Source organism: Capra hircus, chromosome 17, assembly GCF_001704415.2.
Source record: "Capra hircus breed San Clemente chromosome 17, ASM170441v1, whole genome shotgun sequence".
In the NCBI taxonomy this organism is placed as follows: Eukaryota; Metazoa; Chordata; class Mammalia; order Artiodactyla; family Bovidae; genus Capra; species Capra hircus.
Window position 1 is genome coordinate 16,133,443 of NC_030824.1, and position 21,154 is coordinate 16,154,596.

The 21,154-nt window shown below is 50.2% G+C and overlaps 1 protein-coding gene across 2 annotated transcripts in view; it reads right to left on the reverse strand.

Annotated features, from left to right (window-relative positions):
• The window catches only part of CUX2 (cut like homeobox 2), a 235,545-nt gene continuing 215,182 nt past the window's right edge, over window positions 792–21,154 (reverse strand). For both annotated transcript variants that reach the window (XM_018061255.1, XM_018061254.1), the window contains exons 15-22: window positions 20,213–20,887; window positions 19,173–19,274; window positions 14,019–14,803; window positions 13,072–13,231; window positions 10,632–10,904; window positions 9,218–9,406; window positions 7,532–7,805; window positions 792–3,934 (exon numbers count right to left, since the gene is read on the reverse strand). In XM_018061255.1, coding sequence (XP_017916744.1) covers window positions 3,142–3,934; window positions 7,532–7,805; window positions 9,218–9,406; window positions 10,632–10,904; window positions 13,072–13,231; window positions 14,019–14,803; window positions 19,173–19,274; window positions 20,213–20,887 — 3,251 coding nt within the window. In that variant the 3' untranslated portion in view covers window positions 792–3,141. The remainder of the gene's footprint in view (window positions 3,935–7,531; window positions 7,806–9,217; window positions 9,407–10,631; window positions 10,905–13,071; window positions 13,232–14,018; window positions 14,804–19,172; window positions 19,275–20,212; window positions 20,888–21,154) is intronic.

The window sequence follows — 21,154 nt, forward strand, 5'->3', positions numbered from 1 at the left end:
AATTGGTGCAGCCAGTATGAAGAACGGTATGGAGATTCCTTAAGAAACTAAAAACCAGAGCTACCACACTATCCAGCAATCCCACTCCTGGGCATATATCCAGAGAAAAACATGGTTCAAATGGGTACAAGCACTCCAGTGTTTGTTGCAATGCTATTTACAATAGCCAAGACATGGGAACAACCTAAATGTCCAACAGATGACTAGATAAAGAAACTGTGGTGCATATATACAATGAAATATTACTCATCCATAAAAAGGAATGAAATGATGCCATTCGCAGCAACATGCATAGACCTGGAGATTATTATGCTAAACGAAGCAAGCCAGACAGAGAAAGACATGTATCACTTATATGCAGAATCTAAAAAAATGATATAATTGAACTTATTTACCAAACAGAGACATACAGACTTAGAGAATGAACTTATGATTACCAGAGGGGAAGGGAGCGGGGAGAGATACTGGGACTTTGGGACTGAATGTACACACTGCTATATTTAAAACAGATAACCAACAAGAACCTACTGAATAGCATGGGGAACTCTGCTCAATACTCCATAATAACCTAAGTGGGAAAAAAATTTGAAGAAGAATAGACACATGTATAACTGACTTTGCTGTGCACCTAAAAATAACACAACACTTAACCAGCTACACCCCAGTATTACATGAAAATTTAAAAAGAACATAGACATACAAAAAAAAAATCATGGTTTTTACCTGACAAGCCATCATATTTTAATGGTGGCAAATGAATTTTAAAAACCAGTTTTTAAAAATACCATCTTGTAACACATGCAAGGGCAGATTTGACCCCCAATCTGCAGCCCCAACTCCAGAATAAAGCAAACAGGACACCCAGACATTATTATACAATTCTGTATTGAGTGACGCGTTTATTACAGAACGTGTTCCTTTTTTTTTTTTTTTTTTAATTTAAACAAAGTTCATCACTCTCTCATAGAAACGGTTTTGTGGGGTTTTGTTCTGTTTACCGTTACAGGACGTGAACCTGACAAAGTTGTTCACAGGTCGGCTAGCTTTAAGTACAACAGGATTTTCCATGTTCAAAAGACTATATGCTAAGTGCTTAATCAAATCCCGTCACATAAAAGCCAGATTTAGTCCTTTAAGAACTGCAGTCTGCATGTAAGCCTGGATTTCAGTGTTGTGTGGCTTTCAACAGTAAAAAGCGGTGTGTCTCCCACGATTGCCTTAGTTGGGACAGGGCGGTGGTGGCTAAAAGGAGATGTTTTCATTTGTTCCAGATTTGATTACTCTGAAAATTGGTCACTGTTTCCTATTGTCAAAATATAAAAATACCTTCATCTGGATAAAAATGTATACAGTGGAAAACTCTTCAATGCATAGCCTGGGTGTATGGAAAAGGAGGTTTTCCAGCAGGGTCTGCGTTGTTCTTTATGACTGGTGTGGAGACTGCAGCCTGGGCTGGGTGCATGAGAGCTGAGATTTCTGAACGGCCCTCACCTGATCCCTTCTGCTCACTGGAATTTGCCGGCCTGGGTTTCAAGATATTTGCTGCATCCTTGAAATCCTTGTCAGCCATCTCTCCCTCTGGTACTGGGTTGGCACCGTGACGACCACCTTTTCATTGTCATTCTGGATGGAGCTGATACGGCTGCTGTGATAGGCCCATTTTACAGACGGGGAGACTGAGGCCCTAGTTATACAGCTAGGACAGGGGCGCTGCTGTGTTGGTGACAATATGGTGACTGGTCCATCCAGATTTGGAGTTCTCCCCCTAAAAACCAAGATGATAAAGACGCTGGAAGGAGGGCTTCTCTGCGTTGGGGTGCTGAGTCTTTGTTCTCAGAAAGGTCAGGTGTTAGAAGACAGGAGGCTGGACTTGGAGACTGGGATGTGGTGGGCATGCTGCAGTGAATTCAAACCTTTGAGCTTCATTCCGCACAAACTTGGAGGTGTAGACGCTTCCAGAAAGCACCAGGGTCAACGTGAGAAGGAAGATGATGAGAGGGGAGTTGGGGGTCTCTAGTCTGATGAATCTCTTTTTTGGTGTGGGGTGCTGAGCTGGGTGCTTGTGGGATGACCAACACTGTTATTTTCTTAAAACACAAGGAGGGGAAGATGGCAGCCACAGTCTTGCTCTGGAAAGCCAGTAGGGAAACTTCCCGAGCTGTGGCCACGATTCAGGTTGAGGAATGGCGTCCCTCTGGTTGAAGCACCGGCCTCTAAACTCTCGTCCTCGTACCAGGCTTTCCAAAGGATCTGGAAGCACATCTTGCCTTACAGGTGGATGAGATGGAGATCCACCTGCTGTGGTCCACAGGTTCCTGACGAGAGGGAGTGTACGCAGTTTGTTTTGTACCATGTTACGGCTCAGAGAGGATGGTTGGCCACAGCCCACTTCTCTACAACAGTTAAAATAGCACAGGACATTCTGAGTTATCAAGGTTGCAAGACAGACCACCAGAATGAAACACACCCTCACGCCATCGAAGTTTTCCTTTAGAGTCTTTTGGACTTTCTCTTTTCAACATGGTTTCTGAAAGGGCAGTAGCAATGTATCGTTGTCTCACAGACAGACGTGGAAAAGAAAAAAGCAAACCGCAGTTCAAAGGTTATCTAAATTTTGGTCAGTCTTATAGTGTTTTGTGATGGCTTTGAACAATTGTCTCCTTTTAATCTCATCTAGCGGCAAAAAAACGACACAACTTCAGTGTATTCTTCGCAACAGTTGTGACAGCATCCTGATTTTATAACTCTCTGTTAATATCAAAACAGCATTAGCTGGGAATAAATTCCAAAGGATCCTTTATTAAAATATCTAAAAGTGGTCTATAAATATTTATTTTTCTAAAAGAGTTTGGAGCTTCCAAGTGAAAACGTGGCTCCACTTTGCTTCTGCGTCTGGTAGAGAGGCCAGCAGGGAGAAGATGGTGCTCCCTGGAGCAGGGGGAGCTGTAAAGAGGCGGCAGGGGCTCTGGCCCTACCTGCTCACTCATGACTTTGTAGAGCTCGGATTACAACAGAAACGGAAAACGGCGGGACCGTAACGCTGCTGTCCACGTGGTGATGGCTGCATGAGCACCTCCCTTCCGGGGCCCTGTCCTGTCTGGGGGAGTCGGTGGCCACCGGGTGCGCCCCTTGCCCCCACCTTCAGAACTCCCACTCCAGGGCCTCCTCCCGATTGGCAGCCCTCTCCAGCCGGTAGATGATGCTGTTCAGGTTGGCCATCTTCTCGTGCCGCCGCTGCAAGTTGGGGTTCACCTTGGTGCTGGGGTGCAAGGCCCCGGCTGTGTCGGTGGTGGGGCTGGCACTCAGCACCTTGGCAGGGAGGGTGCTGGGTGGGGATGGGGAGATGGGGGCTGAGGAGGAAGGGACCGGCGACACGGACATCATGAGGCCCGGAGAGGAGGCGGCTGAGGGCGAGTTCAGTGACACCTCCAGGCTGCAGCGGGAGGACTCTGAGGCTGACTTAAAGCTTAGGGGGTCCGGGTGTAGCCGCTCCCCGCCCTCACTCTCTGGGAGGGGGTGCAGTGAGGGGCAGGCTGGGGTGGTCCCGCCTGGGAGGAGGAGCCCTGGGGCTGCTTTGGGGAGTCCGTCGTCACCCAGAGGGTCAGGATGCACCTCTTGGGGGGAGCCTTGGCCTTTGTCCGGCTCCTTTGAGTCCTGGCTGTCGGCTTGTTCCTCAGCCTCCTCAGTCTGTTCCTGCTTAATCCTTACTGGAGTCTTGTCCTGGGAGGTCAGATGGGTGACGCTCTCCTCGGGAGCCTCCTGAAGCTTTAGTTCCTTCACCGTAGGCTTCTGGTCCTCAGCCTCCGAGTCGGGGCTCTGTGGGTTGGGGTCTGGGTGGGAGTGGCCTGGCGGCAGGATGCCAGGACCCCCACTGGGGTCGAGGTCTGGTTCCTCTTGGGTCCCCTCCACCAACATCTCCCGACGCATCCGGGACCTGGGGCAGAGATGGTGGTAAGCAAGGTGCTGGAGGGGACAGTTAGCCCTGGAGTCAAATCCAGTGAGTGGCCCTGTGACCCCATCCACTTCCCCAGGGGGCTCACTATGCATAAGCTTCTTCACATGCAGCATCCTAGAAAGCCCTCTCAACAACCCCAAATGGTGGGCTATCATCATCCCCACTTCAGAGGAGGAAACAAGGCTCAGAGATGCTGGGTGATATGCCCCAGTTTCACAGCTAGTAAGTGGCAGAACCAGGACTTGAACTCAGGACTGTTGGATTCCAAAGCTCACAGTCTAGACCTGTGCCGTCTAGTGCAGCAGCCACTGGTCACACACGGCTCTCTCATTGTTAACAGTTGTTATACTGACTGCATGTTGAAATGGTTGCATTTGTAAAAGTGTTAGTAGCTCAGTCGTGCCCGACTCTTTGCGACCCCATGGACTGCAGCCCACCGGCCTCCTGTGTCCATGAGATTTTCCTGGCAAGGATACTGGAGTGGGTTGCCATTTCCTTCTCCAGGGGATCTTCCCAACCCAGGGATTGATTCTGGGTCTCCTGTACTGCAGGCAGATTCTTTCCCGACTGAGCTACAAGGGAAGCCCTGCATTTGTATATACTGGGCTAAATAACATATGCGTGTGTGCTTAGTCGTGTCTGACTCTTTGCGACCCTAGGGACTGTAGCCCGCTAGGCTCCTCCGACCATGGGATTCTCTAGGCAAGAATACTGGAGTGGGTACTATTACATTAACTTCATCTGTCTCTTTTTGTTTAGTTTTATTTTTTAATTTTTCTTCAATGTGGCTACTAGAAAATTTTATATTATATATGTGGCTTTCGTTGTATTTCTATTGGACAGTGGTGCTCTAGAGCATTTCTCAAAGTCAAAAGCAGAGAATAACTTGTCACCTAGGTCACCAAGGCACACAGAGGCAGAGCTGGGCCCAGAACCTGGGCACACTGAGTTCCAGTCCAGAACCCACCCTCTCTTCACTTCAGTGGCCTCCCTTTTGCCAGAGGGAAACGTGGTCTCATTTATTATGTTTTAGGGCAGGAAAGGCTAGGATGGGTTTAACTTCATTAATTATTTCCCTAATAGCACGAGGTCCAGAGAGGTCAAGTCAGTTGTCCAAGATCACACAGCGATAGGACTTAAGTATCTTCAATGCTGTGTCCTTCTTTAATTGATGACATCATATATTATATCAATATTATTTAATAATAATAAAGTACATGTTACTGATATAAAATTAATTTATAAATTTCAATGCTAAAGATCATGTGCTTATCACATGCCAGATGCTCGACCAAGCACTTTTTGCAGATTATTTATCTTTCATAATGACCTTATGAGGGGGAGACTAGTCTCATGCCCACCAACAAAGATGACAAGGCTCAGGGAGGCACAGGGACTGCCGTGGTCACATAGCCGGCACGCAGTGCAGTTGGGCTCTGCACCCAGCTGTCTGCCTGCACTCTCCTGCCTCCCTGCCCAGGTCGGGAACGCGGCCCCATCCCAGGATCCTGAGCCTGGAGGGACTATCAGCGGTGATCTGGTTCACTTTCGTCTCTCAGTTCCTAATCCTTCCACAAAGGCGGCCTTGCCCACCTCTCAGGAGACCCTGTCTTCTCCTTTAGTTCCCTCTAGAGGGAAGAGTTGGTGGGACCCAGGGGAGTGCTGGGTGTTTTGGGGATGGCTCACTTGCCTGAAGCTTTATCATTAGAACTTCCAAACTGTGGATCAAATATAAATATCTCGCTAACAGTCATTTATACCATAGTAAAAATTAGTCTTTTTCTTCAATTCTTGACTCCCTCATCTATAGCAGGTCCTTCCAAGGAATTTTTTCTCAAAACATCCCATTGTTCACTTTTCCCAGAGCTCACTGCAGTGTGTAATGATACATTACTATAAGAACTCATTTAATAGTGACCATCCCTGCTGGTCTGTGAGAGATGCCAAGGACTTTACCTCATTCTCTTTGGTACTTGGGACAGAGTAGATGCTCAATAATCATTTACTAAATGAAGCAATGTATTCTATAATTATAGCTCTTTGAGAGTGGTTTTTTTGGGGAGTGGAATTCTCTCTCCTCCTTCAAAGCCCAGCTGAAATGCCACCTCTCTATCTAAATTTTCCCTAGGTAGAATTCCCTTTTCCCTTAGTTCCTTATTCCTCCTTGTTTTCACAGCATTTATTAGACTGTCATGAAGTTATCTGGTTTGTGGTTTTAAACTCTCTAAGAGCAGGGATGATGGCTTTGAACCCCTGTATCTCCCAACCCTGGCTCACTGTGCATACATGACAAATATTAACTGAAATGAATATGCTGAATTATAATGGAGGGATACGTTCCTGTGGGAAACAAGAGGGGAGAGAATGTCTGGAAGGGAAGGAGGGTGTGAGGCTTTAAGAACATAGATCATCTGCCGTTTGGCAGGTTCTGGGTCTGAGCAAGATATACGCAATATTTTACAATGTGTTTATGTCTGTAGTTTTTCATTTGATCCTCAATTCATTCAAAGCATTATGGGGTAAATTTTTAAGTTCCTTATCTGTAAAATAGGGATGAGACTCAGAAAGGTACAGTGATTTGCCCAATAACACACAGCCGAGGTGGGATTTGAACTCGGGTCTGTGTGATGCCCATGCCTGGGCTGTGGAGAGAGATTTCAGGTGTTCCACCCTTCTAGGCTCCTCCCTCCTCTTCTCTCAGGGATCAAGAGACTCTCCTCTCTGGCACCACAGGGGCATCAGAGACATTTCTTGCTCAGGAGGCTTGGTGGGGAGCGCCTCAGAGGGATGGCCCTTGAAATCACATCAAACCTTCTCTTCAGGGTTCTCAGGAAGCCCTTTTGCGGTCTCCTTGGGAACCGTGTACCCAGTCAGTGCCCCGAGGCAGCCCTGGGACTAAATTCCCAGGCAGCCCAGCCCCCTGCAGGTCAAGCTGCTCAGGAGATGAGGGATTGGTGAGTGGGAGGAGGCACCACTTTCGTTAGGGATCACCCACTCCCTGAGGTGGGTGGAGCCTGAGGGGCTGCCACAAGGGTTTCCTTTGACCTCAGGAGTGGGAAAGGCCAGGAGCCCCAAACCAGGGCACTGACATAAGACTCAGTGGGAAGTTAGGGTACCTCAGGCCTGTGCCCCAAACACAATCCCCCGTCCCTTTGTGGAGGCAGATGCAGAGCAAGCTGGTTAAGTCACAACAAAGATGGCGACGATAGTGACGTCAACACCTATCACCTCCTATGTGCCAGGTTATTCTCCATGAGTATGTTAGCCGCATCAAATCCTCAAGGCAACTCTATGAAGTAGATCCCATTATAATTCTCATTTTATAGGTTAGAAGATCGAGGCTCTGGGAGGTGAAGCCACTTGCCCAGGCCGCACAAGATGAAAACTGTTGAGCTGGAATTTACATCAGAGTTTGCCTATGTTATAAAGCTAAACACCTAGAAATATGGCCACCTCGTTTCCCAGAGGCCATGATGGGCTGCCTCCAGGCCCTGGGATGAGGAAGCGGGGGGGTGCCGGCTGAGACCCCTGCCCATCCTCCCAGGGGCCACCAGGCACCCTGCCCCCCATCCCTACCTGTAGTTGTGGAACCAGTTGATGACGGTGTTGGTCTTGAGGTTGAGCTGGAAGGAGAGGAGCTCAATGGTCTGCTGGGAGGGGTAGGGCTCCAGCTGGTAGGCCTTCCTCAGCGCCTCCTTCTCTTCGGGGGCCAGCACCACTCGGGGCTTCTTGATCTGCAGGAGGCTCAGGTCTTGGGGCTGCAGGCAGGGGCTGGGGCACTCGGAGCGGGTGGCTGGAGACTCACTGTCTGAGCCAGTGCTGATGAGGCCGTACCTGCGCTTCAGGTAGGCTGGGGTAGGGGAGGGAGGGAGGGAGGGAGGGCTGAGAGGGGCCAACTAGAGGCTCCCCTGAACCGAGGAGGGGTCTCAGGCTGAACTGAGCACCAGCCAGCCGTCCTCAGAGCCCCTGCGCCCCAAACGTGGGGACCCTGGCCCGGCCTCAGCCTTTTCTCCTTTCACACCCTCCTCGTGAGACGGGAGATGCTCGCCTGCCCACACCTGGTCATTAACACGCTAACTGTTAACATGTGTGGAGGGCTGCCCTCACAGTCAGGAAGTGCTCAAAAGAAGGGGTTCTGCAGCATTCTTGATTGTCAGAGTGTCCCTAAATTTCACCAGTGTTTTGGATGGCAGCGGGAAGACAGTTTTAAGATTTTTCTCTCCTGCTTTCACAGGTTTTTCTGGAGCCGTCTGTGGAGTCTGTGGGTTCAGTGCGGAGGTGGTACAGATGCAGAAAGTGGTGCAGAGTCTTTCGCCCTTGGCCCCTGCCAGGCTCCAGGACGTTAATTTTAAATGAACGTAGTAATTGCATGATGCATCTCAGCCTCAAATCATCAAAATGTGTGTGCGCTGGGGGGGAAGCCCACCCCAGAATGGAGGAAGTAAGGTATTGGGTCCCATTAAATCCTCACACCAGTGCCCTGAGGTAGACGCTATGACTCTTACTTTTCAGATGAAGTGGAATGAGGCACAGAGAAGGGAAGTAACTTGCCCAAGATCACACAGCCAGCAAGCGGCAGGACAAGTTCTCAACTGTACAGCTGTCTGATGCCAACAGCCAGACGGCCCTGCCCCATGTGCCGCTTATAGCCTGGCTTGACCCTGGGCCCTCGTCATGACTTAGTGCCCCAGCTGCCAACTTTCCAACTCCTCAAATCTTATCTCCCGACTGGATTTTGAGCTTTCTTAGACCCAGGAATCCCTTACACACAAAGCATGGGACTGGCTGGGCCACAAAGTGGGTGCTCAGTGCCAGTTGAATTTTTCAGGGAGATAAAATCCTATCAGACAAGGTAAGAACCTGCGATTTCTTGTCCGGTCCTGTAAGGGGGGAGTTATCATTTGCTGGGTCAATTCTGTGCTTTGTTGCGTAGAATCCAGGTGATGGGCAAAGGGGGTAATATAATAGGACTCTGATGCAGAGGATGGAGAGATCAGAGAGAGAGAGAGGGCTCGGGGAATATGCAGGAGACTCTGGAGTGGCTATGGGTTTGTGGAAGGACACTGAGAGAGACAGTGTATTGGAACTTTCAGGGGAAAAGTATTAAACATTTTAATGGCTTACGTTCTGTGGAATGACTATTTCTTGCAGCCTACACTAGGCTAAGACTGGACCACTGGGACCCTGGGTTTGTTTGGGTTAGAACCAGATACAGTTCCAATGGGAAAACCTGAGGCCAGACCCAGAGTTCCCAGGGCTTACCTTTCTTCTCCAGCTTCTTCATGTCTCTCAGCTTCTCCACGTTGTGGGGGTCGTTGAGCCACAGCTGCATGCGCACAAAGGGCTCCCGGCCCTTCAGGCTCAGCTTGTGCCAGGGTTTGGGTCGGGAGAGAAGGTCAGACACGGAGCCCTGGGTCAGCCCTAGGATGCTCTCCCCGAAGAGCCGCTGCCCTGGGGACAGGGGAGGAGGGGGACGACCTGTTACCCCAGGCTGGGCACACGTGCTCCCGGGAGAGACAAGGGACAGGCAGAAACCAGGGAATGTCTCCACTAACTCAGCAGGGAGGACCAGACACATCGGGGGACCCATGCCTGTGTGCATCTGGGGAACTTTCTGTAAAACAGGAAGTGGGGGCAGGCAGATAGCTACCAAACAAAAATGCTGTCATGATTTAGACATTATTCACTCCTAGGGGATCCCTGACATTGTCTGCAAACTTCATGTGCACAAATAAGTATCACCTTGTCAGAGAGTAATTGGTCAGATTCTATCAAAATTTCAATGTGCAAACCCTCTGATCCAACAATTCCACTGCCTGGGATTTCTCCTCCAGTTGTACTTGCCCAAGGGCACAAAGACGCATGTGGATGTGGTTTCAGAGGCAGCAGGAAATTAGGAACAAGTAAAATGCTCATCAGCTGCATAAAAAATATGGGGCATCCATGGCCTGAAAAATTTTGCAACAGTGACAAAGACTGCAGGTGGACTATTCATTCTAAGGCAGAAGAGGGTCCGCTGTAGAACAGTGTTAGTTTTTAAAAAGCAAGTGGAAGGATAGCCTGTGTGTAATTTCATCTATCTAGAAAAAAGAAGAGAGGAAACTAGGTGAGCATACAATTTTGTATGTGTTCAGAAAATCTCAAAGAAACAGAAAAACTTTGGCGTATGACTGGGAGGTTAGAGGACATTTTATTTGTTTAAATTTTAACTTTTTTTCCCCTGTATTGTTTGGCATTTTCAAATAGTGATATCTTATTTTTATTATAGAAATTGTAGTGAAAAGTTGGTGTTTGTGTGCATGACTTGACTCCCATCTGAGGTGTGGAGGAATTTGTAATTCAAAAAATTAAAGAATCCAGATTTCTCCCTTGGGCCCCAGCATTGGATGAGGACTGAGTTAGAATCTTACTGGGATTCTCTAAGTCTTCCTGGAAGGAAGTTTTGCAAGTTGTGGGCTAAGAACTTTAGGAGGACAGCATACTGACCTCCCTGCTGTCCACTCTAGAGACCCAGTTCAGAGTCAGATGCCTCCCAGGGGCCCCTGGGTGGCCCAGGGCTGAGCAGCACATGCAGAAGGGACCCCAGTGCCTGGGATCTCACCATGGCTCTTTCCTTAAGGCAAGGGGGTGCCAAGCAGGGCAAGAGGCAGCATCCCTGACTCCCGGTACCCTGTACCTAGGTTGTTGTCTGTGAGGACCTCTTTGACCCTCTTGGTGATGGAGTACGTGTCCAGCTCGGGGGACATGGCCACAATCTCCTGGATGCCCCCTGGGGTCTGGCTGCCCGAGTAAATCTTCCCACTCAGTGATGAGCTGGAGCGTCCCTCTGGCTGCTGGTTCTCCTTGCTGCTCTCCAGTGTCAGACTCAAGGGCTCCTGGGAGCTCTTCTCCGGTGGCTCCGTGGGACTAGGGGGTGGGGATGGCGAGGACCTTGGTTCAGTGGGACTGACTGTGGGCCGCAGAGAGACAGAGAAGGCAGTTACTCAATCTGGCTAGACATGCATGGTTTGGGCAGGCTTGCTTGTTACAGCCAAGAGTTGGCAACAACCCACTCTGCAACTACCACAGTAAAATCTCAGGCTGGGATCATCCTGGCTGTGAAAACCAGTAGATGAAAGTTGGAGGAGGAAAAAGATATGCATATAGTCCCAAAGTATCTCCCCACAGGATACTTTTAAGTACAAAGGGAAAAACAGTAACTTTATAGGTACAGCTGTCTGCCAACACCACCTCAATCTGGTGATCGAAGTTAGCGCCTCCAATCACAGGCCAAATCAACAGCTGGTGGCTCCTGATATGATGGACTGAGAAGGACAGAGCAACATTTCTGGGATATTCCTGCCCGAAGTGCACAACTTGAATCTAACCACAAGGAAACATGAGACAAAGTTGAACTGAGCATCCGTCTATAACATAACTGGCTTTCAGTTTTCACAAACATCAAAACTAAAAAACTTAAGAGAGAGGCAGAAGAACTGTCCAAATTGAAAGGGACTAAAGAGACATGACTAAATACAAGTGATCCTGAATTTGACCTGGACAGGGAAAGATAAAATTATATAAAGGTGACTATTGGGACAACTGAAGAAACTTGGAATATAGATGGTGGGTTACATAGCAGTATTGTATTATTGTAAAATTTCTCATTCTTAGTAAATAATTTTGAAATGTTTAGGGGTAAAGGGACATGATATCTTCAATTAATCTCTTAAATGGTTGAGAGAAAAAAGCACAAATATGGCAAAATTAGCAACTGGTGAATCGGTATGTAGGATATTGAAAGTTTGTTGTTCTATTGCTTCACCTTTGGTAAGTTAGAAATTACATCAAAATTAAAAGTTAAAGAGAAAAAAAAAAAAAAGGACTTGGCAATGACTGACAAGTCCAACTGCCAGAGTTAGCTAAGTAAAATACAGTGAATCCCCACAGCAATCAACAATAATGTAATAAAAAGATGCATATGAGATGAGTAAGTTCTGGGATTCGATACACAGCATAGTGACTGTAGTTAACAATCCTATTTTATACATATACTTGATAGTTGCTGTGAGAGTACAGGTTTAATAGTCTCACTATAACAAAATGGTAATTACCTTAAAAAATAAAACCACATTTTTCTTAAGACGTTTTGTGTACATGTATGTTAGAAAATGGAGAAGGCAATGGCACCCCAGTACTCTTGCCTGGAAAATCCTATGGACGGAGGAGCCTGGTGGGCTGCAGTCCATGGGGTCGCTAAGAGTCAGACACGACTGAGTGACTTCACTTTCCCTTTTCACTTTCATGCATTGGAGAAGGAAATGGCAACCCACTCCAGGGTTCTTGCCTGGAGAATCCCAGGGACAGGGGAGCCTGGTGGGCTGCCGTCTATGGGGTTGCACAGAGTCAGACGATGACAAGTGACTTAGCAGCAGCAGCAGTATGTTAGAAAGCCACTTTTTAGAAGATATCTCGGGTAGGGTGACTTTGCTGAACCTCAGTTCCTGAATCTGTTAAATGGGGCCATAATACAAGCAGTGCTATACTCGCAACTACCCTGCTCAGGGCCATAAAGAGGACTCCATGAGATAATGGGGGTCACCTCCTGAGGAATCAAGAGTCACCCACTCACTGGACTTTCCAGCATGAGCTGAGCCACTGGACAGTTCGGGGAGGGCAGGGGACATGTCTGGGGAGGTGTCCCTAGTGGGGAGGGGTGTGTTTAGAAATTCCTGTGCTGGTCCGCAGGGCACCTTCCAGTGAAGTGGAAAAAGGTACTTCTTCCTCAACGTATTTAACTGGTGCCTGATGGAAATTTGTTAATATAAACCCAAAGGCTCTGTGCGAAGAAGGATTCTGAGGCTGCAAGCTGGATTGCTGGGAAAGAGATCAATCAGCAGACTTCTGACATGGGATGGTAAGGTGGGCACCGCCCCCACCCCACCACTCCCGCTCAGTCTGGGCACTCTGGCGCCACCTAGAGGTCAGTCTGGCTGAGGGAAGGATGAAAGCGGAGCAGGGACCCTTTCAGGACAGCAGTGGGGAGGGGCAGGGGAAGGGAGACCTGGGCAGTGAAGCCACTGCACAGACTGGAAGAGTGAGGGCTCTCGGTGGTTTGGGGCCCCATCTGTACTCACCCTGGGAGGCGCTGGGCTGCTGGCCCACAGCCTGGCCAAGCTGGTCCGAGAGCCACAGCTGCATGCGGATAAAGGGCTCCCGTCCCTTCTGCGTCAGCTTGCTCCATGGCTTCGGCCGGGACAGCATGTCGCTCACGCTGCCCTGTGACAGGCCCAGCACCTGGGGATGGGCAGGGCGGGAAGGCTGGGTCGGCAGGTCCTGGCCATCCCCTCCACCTCTCTTCCCCAGACCCTTAGGGCCCGCTGCTCACTCCTGTTCCGAGAGGAGAGGGCTGCCTTCAAGAGATCTTCACTCTCCATATGCCTGCTGTGTGCCTATGCTGTGCCCTCCACCTGCAGTGCCCTTCCAGAGTTCCTTATAGTCCACGGAATTCTCCAGGCCAGAATCCTGGAGTGGGTAGCCTCTCCCTTCTCCAAGGGGTCTTCCCAACCCAGGGATTGAACCCAGGTCTCCCGCATTGCAGACAGATTCTTTACCAGCTGAGCCACAAGGGAAGTCCATCTAAAAATCCTACTTGGACTCTAAGACCCCTTAAGCGCCTCCTCTTCCAGGAAGCCTTCCTGTGTCGTATTTCCTATTCCTCCAAGCTGGGCTGAGCCTTAACACTTAAGTGCAATGGACCATGGGAGGGATGGAGGTTACTGAAAGAGGGGGGTAGGTGGTTATTACCTAACCAGATGGAAGCTTTTCACAGCTTTAGAAACTGCAGAACTGAACGCCAGCCTTGTCTGTGGCTCCCCTTTCCCCACTGCCCAGGGGCAGGAAAAGGGGCTTCTGGGGTCACTCAGATCTGGGTCTGAATCCTGCTTCTGCTCAGTTCTTGCTCACATACACACATTCACACACACCCTTCTTTCCAGGCCATGGACACGGCAAAGGTGTCCTCCAAAGGTGTCCTCGCTCCCCAGGCTCCCTGAACCTCCAGGGCGAACCCCACCATCTTCACCTTCTCCCCGAAGATCCTCTGGCAGATTCCATTCTTGGCCAGCTTCTCCTTGACCTGGCGCGTCAGCTCCAGGGTGTCCACCTCGCGGTACATGTAGAGCTCGTATTGCTCGGGGGTCAGGGGCGGCACGGTGGGCTTCAGCGTGCGGGGCACGTAGGCTGGGTAGTAGGCCAGCCGTCCGCCGCCGCCCCCTTCAGGGCCGCCCCCCTCGGCCTTGAGCTCACCCACCCTGGGGGGCTCGTCCTCGCTCCCGGCCGCTTCGTCCTCAGGGACTGCAGGGGCCTCGTCCCCACGGGGCCAGGCCCGCCCATTGGGCTGGCCGGAGTAGCTGGAGGAGGAGGAGAGTGAGGGAGAGACAGAGGCGTAGGGGCGGCTGAGCAGGCCGCGGTCCGAGGCCCAGTGGTGGTCGAAATAGCCGGCGTCACCGATCTCCGACTTGACCTTCCGGATGATGCTCTGCACGAAGGCGGCCGGGGACAGGACCGTGAGGGAGGTCTGTGTGCCGCTGCTGCTCGTCCCCCCACTGCCGACACCGCTGTCCTCCTGCTTGACGAGTGTCGGGGCCCCGTTCTGGCTCACGGCGGCCAGTGAGGGCCGCTCTGGGGGCGAGGGAGGCACCGAGCGGCCCCGGGCGCCGGCCTCCATCTCCAGCAGGGCCTGCTGCTGCGCTTGCATCTCGCGGCGTGCTTGCTCCAGAATGTTCTTGATGGCGTCTTCCGAGGTGGTGCTGGCGGGGGCTGTGCCGTTGGTGATGCTCAATGGGGCTGCTGAGTTCTTGGGCTCGCCTGTGGGAAAGGGGACAGGGAGGCTGGAGGCCTGTGGACAGGGCATGGCTTGATGGACAAAGACGTTCACAGCACAGAAATTATACCAGAGACATGTTGGGAGCAAACCTCTGCATCTGGGGATAAAATCCAGGTGGACACTGAGATTTTAGCTTATGTGGAAAAAGTGTTCATGGGGAAACTGTAACGTTAGAAGAAGACTTGCTTTTACACATGCTGTGATCCACCTATGCAAATTAAAGCAAGTCCCAGAAGGGGACACACAGTATAACCTGCTTTCTATTGAGCGGCAGAGCAAGCCAAATAAGCAATACATTACTTGGGGAAAATTCTACAAGTGGTCAACACAAAGGAACAGCAGGATCGTGCTTCCCTCTGCTCTTGGTGGCCTTTCCTACACTGGGGTCTCTCCCCAACCCTGGACCAACCTAGATCAACACAGCCCTTCCTTGACTATCTGGCTGTGCAGTCTGCACCCTGGTGGATCCTCATAGCTCCATTAAAAATAATTTCTATTGCTTTGCCAATTAAAAAGCAATAGAGCAATGGAATACTATTCAGTCATAAAAGGAAGGAAGCACTGATACCGTATGGAGGAAACTTGAAAACATTATGTGAAGTGAAAGAAGCCAGGCACAAGAGGCCACCTATTGGACAGTTTCCGCTCATATGAAACATCCAGAACAAGGAGAGCCACAGACACAGAAAACAGACTGGGGCCTCCCTGGGGCTCAGGGGAGGTGAGGCGTGGGGAGTGACTGCCAATGGGCACAGTGTTTCCTTTTGGGGGGATAAAGATGTTTGGGAACTAGAGAGACAGTGGCTGCAAAACATTGTGAAGCCACTAAATGCCACTGAATTATTCACTCTAAAATGGTTAGATTCATGTTCTGTGAATTTCACCTCAAAACACAAAACAAAACCAGCGTCCCTGGTGGTGAAGTGGGTAAGAATCCGCCTGCCAACGTGGGGAACACGGGTTTGAACCCTGGTCTGGGAAGACTCCACATGCCGTGGGGCAATGAAGCCCGAGTGCACAGCTACTGAGCCTGAGCACCCTCAAGCCTGTGCTCTGCAACAAGAGAAGCCACTGCAATGAAGAGCAGCCCCTGCTCACCACAACTAGAGAAAGCCCACGCAAAGCAACAGAGAGCGAGCATGGCCAAAAAATCCCCCTGTTAAAAAAAAAAATACATGTCTATCTGGAGAGCTAACAATGCACAAAAACTTAAGATGAAAATGAAAATCCCCTCTGATCTTTCCCCCAGTGGTAATCACATGAAATTTTCCAGGTTTTCCCTTCCAATCTGTTTTCTAACTACATGCATGGCATGGCCACACTTGATACGTGGCAGTGTGGCCTGGCTTGCTCCCACTTAGTATCAACATGAGTGTTTTTTCCTACGATTTGAAGTTCTTCTATCTTTAATGGCTGCATATGCCACTGAAGAAATACTCTCTGCTTTAGCTATCAAGCCCTCCACTGCTGGACACTTAGGTTTCTACTTTGTCACTGCTGGAAACAACAATAAAGAGATAGCTTGTATATACATTTTTATTCCCACTCTGAATATTTCCTTTGATCCCCCAAAGCAGAGCTCCCAGGTCAGTGTCAGCCATATTCACTTCCTTCCCAGAGGGATGCTAATTGCTCTCTGCTTAGTCTTCACTTCTGTGAGGGACATCGTGGGGTAACCTGGCACTCTTCCTCTTGCTGAACTTTCCAGACCCTAAATGGAAACCCCCTGCCTGGGCAACTCGAGCAAAGGTGTCCCTCTGTGATGTCTTTTTAATTTCTTTGCTACCTTGATGCAGACCTCCCAGTGGGAGAGCACTGCGCAGGGAGTCAGGAGGCCCGTGTTCTCCTTTGGTCTCCGAATAACTGTAAGTATGTCCCCTCTCTTTGGCCTCAGTTGTCTGTTTAGTGGAAGAGTTAGACGATACTGTTTCTCATGGTTCTTTTCACCCCAATACTGTGTCTCATCTACATGTGTAACCTCTGTCTAGCACGCAGTAGGCATTTAATGTTTACTGAATGACTGCCTCGCTTTTGCTACCAGAATTGACCAAAAAGACATAACTAAGTGTGTACACAGTTGGGGCTCAGCAGATTATCTGGGTAGGGCAGAGCAGGATCCCAGCAGGGTTAACCCCTCTCTGTCCTTTCCAGGGACCAGGAAAAAGAGGGTCCATGGGAAATTCATGGCTTCCAGCAGCAGACTTGGGAATAGGGACACTTGCCCCAAGTTACCACCAGGGGGCAGCAGATACTGTAAAACGGAGTGGGAGGGCTGAAGCCGGCATCCAGTTCCGAGTCAGCTGTGGTCTACACCGGCTGTACTACATCATGCTGGGTGCAGGGATGTGATAGGTGATAGGTCCCTGGTTGTAAGAATCCCCCACTTGGAGGGACAGCCACATCAGCAGAGTCATTTGTAACATGAATAAATGCAACAGTGGAGGCGTAGTGATAATGTAATGAGGACGGCTAACTTTCCAGGGGCACCTTCTACATACTAGACCCCAGCTGAGTGCTTGCCGTGCCTGATGTCATTTGATCCTCACACAGCCTTGAGAAGGGAATACAAATACTGCAGCTATTTTAAAGATGAGAAAATGAAGGCACAGAGAGGCTAAGTCATTTGCCAGAGGTCACACTGTTTAATAAATAGCTGAGGCAAAATTGGCAGCCAAGGCACTCAGGCTCCATTGCGCCGAACAATGCAGGTCATTATGGGGGATCCGAGGAGGGGTGGAGTCCAATCCACCAGGATGGGGCGCGGGGCTTCCTGGAGGAGATGAGTTCTGAGATGAGTTGTAAAGTAGGAGCAGGAGCTGGACAGAAAGGTGGCTGGGGTGAAGATGGCCTTAGGGGCACAGAAGCAGGAGTGAGGGTGGTCATGAGCAAAAACAGTTCATGTGAGAGGCATGGAGGGGTCAGGAGGAGTCTGGAGACTATTCTAGGGCCTGTAGCCCTTGTTGGGGAATTGGGATTTTAACCTGAGGGCAATGGGGAGCCATGGAAGGATTTCAAATAGTGATATGAATATGTGGTCCTCGTGAAGGATCCCTGTGGCCTCAGGTCTTTGGTCAAATCCTGAACTTAGAGTTTTGTTAGCAAGAAAAAAGATGGCAAATGATTTGGGGTAAGGCAGTGAAGAATGTCTGCTTACCACGCTTACCACTCCTTCCAAAAAAGCTGAAATACTTCCCCCCCAAATATATAGTCAAATATAAAATATAGCAAAAATTTTCTATAGCTGAAGAATTAATCTAGTTAAAGAGGTTTCTAGGGACTCCCTTGGTGGTTTGGTGGCTTAGATTCCACATTCTAAATGCAGAGGACCCAGGTTTGATCCCTGGTGCTGGGGGAAGGGATAATTAGGGAGTTTGGATGGACATATACACACATCTATATTTAAAATAGATAACTAACAAGGATCTACTGTATAGCATAGGGAACTCTGCTCAACATTATGTGGCAGCCTGAATGGGAGGAGAGTTTGGGGAAGAATGGAAATATGTATATATATGATGGAGTCCCTTTGCTGTTCACCTGGAACTATCACAACACTTATTCAGCTATACCCCAATACAAAATAAAAAGTTTTTAAAAAAGAGTAAATATTAAAACAAACAAACAAAAAACAGTCCCATGTGCCACAATGAAGACCTGGTTCAGCCAAATAATAAATGAATAAATTTTTTTTTAATTAGTGAAGGTGGTAAATTAAAAAAAAAAAAAAGGTTTCTCAGTTGCAGAACTTCTCAGAGCTTTTAACAATTACAATTGGTGTTTTTTAAAATACTGACTACTTGCCAGGTACTGTATCAGTTGCTTTATTTCTATCTTATTAAGTCCTTTTAATAACTCTGCTGCTGCTGCTGCTGCTGCAAGTCGCTTCAGTCATGTCTGACTCTGTGCGACCCCACAGACAGCAGCCCACCAGGCTCCCCCATCCCTGGGATTCTCCAGGCAAGAACACTGGAGTGGGTTGCCATTTCCTTTTCCAATGCATGAAAGTGAAAAGCGAAAGTGAAGTCACTCAGTTGTGTCTGATTCTTAGCGACCCCATGGACTACAGCCCACCAGGTTTCTCCGTCCATGGGATTTTCCAGGCAAGAGTACTGGAGTGGGGTGCCATTGCCTTCTCCGTAATTTCACTTAACTGTAGTTAAATGGCTTATAGCTCTCCTACCGGATAATGGATCTAGTACTTTCCAGGCCTAGATCTCACTTGGCTGCAGGCTGTGAAAAAGGAAGAGGTTCAGACCTGCTTGGAATCCCCTATGGGGTGGACACAGCCTCACCTCCTGCTCAGGACAGGCCGTGGAGGCCTCGGGCCTCACCTGCTGTGGCCACACTCACCCCCCTTCTGTGACTCGATCTCCTTCTTGGCCTGTTCTAGGATGCTCTTGATGGCGTCATCCGACCCGGTCTCTGGCGTGCGGATTCTTGGGGTGATACTGCCTGGGGGAGGAAAGGAGGTGTCTGTTGTGGGGACCTGCATGTTGGGGGTCAGTCCCTGGTGCTGGGCAGGGTGACAGGCTGGTGTCTTCCTCCCAGGGCTGGGAGAGTGAGAGCCAGATGGTGAGTCTGTGTGACAAACTGTGGACCCACAAGAGATTTCAGCTTGAAATAACAACAAAGCCCAATGAGGGCAGGCACCACCAAAGTGAACAATTATCTTGGGACTTTTTTGGTGGTCCCATGGTTAAGACTATGCTTCCACTGCAGAGGATGCAGGTTCGATCACTGGTGGGGGAACTAACATCCCACATGCCCCAAGGTGTGGCCAAAAAAAAGGAAAGAAAAGAAAATAGCTAACAATTCTCAAGGAGTTATTACACGCTTTATGCTGATTTAACTCTCTTTAGGAGCCTGACAGATGGGGAAACTCAGGCACAGAGCAGCTAGAGAGAGCTGCCGGAGGTCACTAAGCAGATGAATGGCAGAGCTGGACACAAACTCAGGTGTCTGTGGGGTCAAAACTTGGGGCCTTCACATGAATTACTCTAAACACTGAGTCTGTCAAGGTTGGGGGGGTCACCCTGGTCATCTTATGCATGGGTAAACTGAGGCTTGGAAGTGCTTACAGGGTATCTGCCAAGGCAGCCCCAGGGGCCCGGCCTTTCCCCACCACTATCAGCCTGAACTGCACCGCAGCAGCAGCCAGGTGCATGGGACAGGGAGCCCCAGGAGGGAGGGATTGAGGATGGTTTCCCTTATTTTACAGAGGCGGGAAACTGAGGCACAGAGAGGCAAAGTCATTTGCCCCAGGTCACCCAGCTGGGAGGTGGCAGACTCAGGCTCTGAACCATGAGCCGTGTTCTCAGCCCTCAGCAGCCCCACGCCCAGGGCTGGCCCAGGGAGACGGCTCTGCGGACGGGCCCTCGGCTAGCACCCACCTCGCTGCCGCACCTGGATGGTCCTCAGGGCCAGCACGTTCTGCTCATCCGACAGGAAGTGCTTCATCTTGATGAAGGGCTCCTTGCCCTTCACCGTGAGCTTGCGCCAGGGCTTGGGCCGGGCCAGGATCTCGCTGACCGAGCCCTGGGACAGCCCCAGCACGTAGTGGCCGAACACCCGCTGCCCGATGTTGTGTTTGAGCAGCTGCTCCTTCACCTGGAAGGCGATCTCCGCCGTGTCCAGCTGCTCCTCCTCTGCCCCAGCCCCTGCCGTGGCCACGCCGCCCCCGGCCCCCTCTGCTGGCTCAGGACCCCCGGGCGGCTCAGGGCCAGGGGCTGGGGTAGCAGGGGCCGTGGGGGGCTTGGCACCATAGAAGGCTGGGGGGAACACTAGCAGGCCTCCCGCTTCCCCCTTGAAGGCAGTCGGGGCCATCATGTGCTTGGACAGCAGCGTGTCCCCTGTCAGTCTCTCCGCTGAAGCCAGGCTGGGGAAGGGGGACAGCGAGAAAGTCCGAGGGCCATCGGGGCCCAGGCTGGGGCCCAGCAAGGGCTGCCCTGGGCTGGGGGACAGGGGGTCTTCGGGCCCTGGTGGTGGTGGGAGCTGTGGAGGGGATGGGTAGGACTGCTCCGTGCCCAGAGAGTCCTTGATGGAATCATCCTCCGAAGGGTCCTCCTCTAGAACACCGAGACAGACAGACAGACGTAGGAAGAGAGGAGAGACAGACAGAAAGACAGAGAAGTAGATAGTGATGGGAAGAGAGAGGCAGAGAGACACAGAGAAACAGAGATAGGGAGACAGACAGATGGAGAGAAATAACATGGGAGAAAGAGATAGGCAGAGACAGAGTGAAAGGCGAAGCGACAGAGGTTCAGAGAGAGAGGGAGGCAGAGAGACACACAAAAAGGGAGAGATTTGGAAGGAGAGGAAGCGGACAGAGGGCA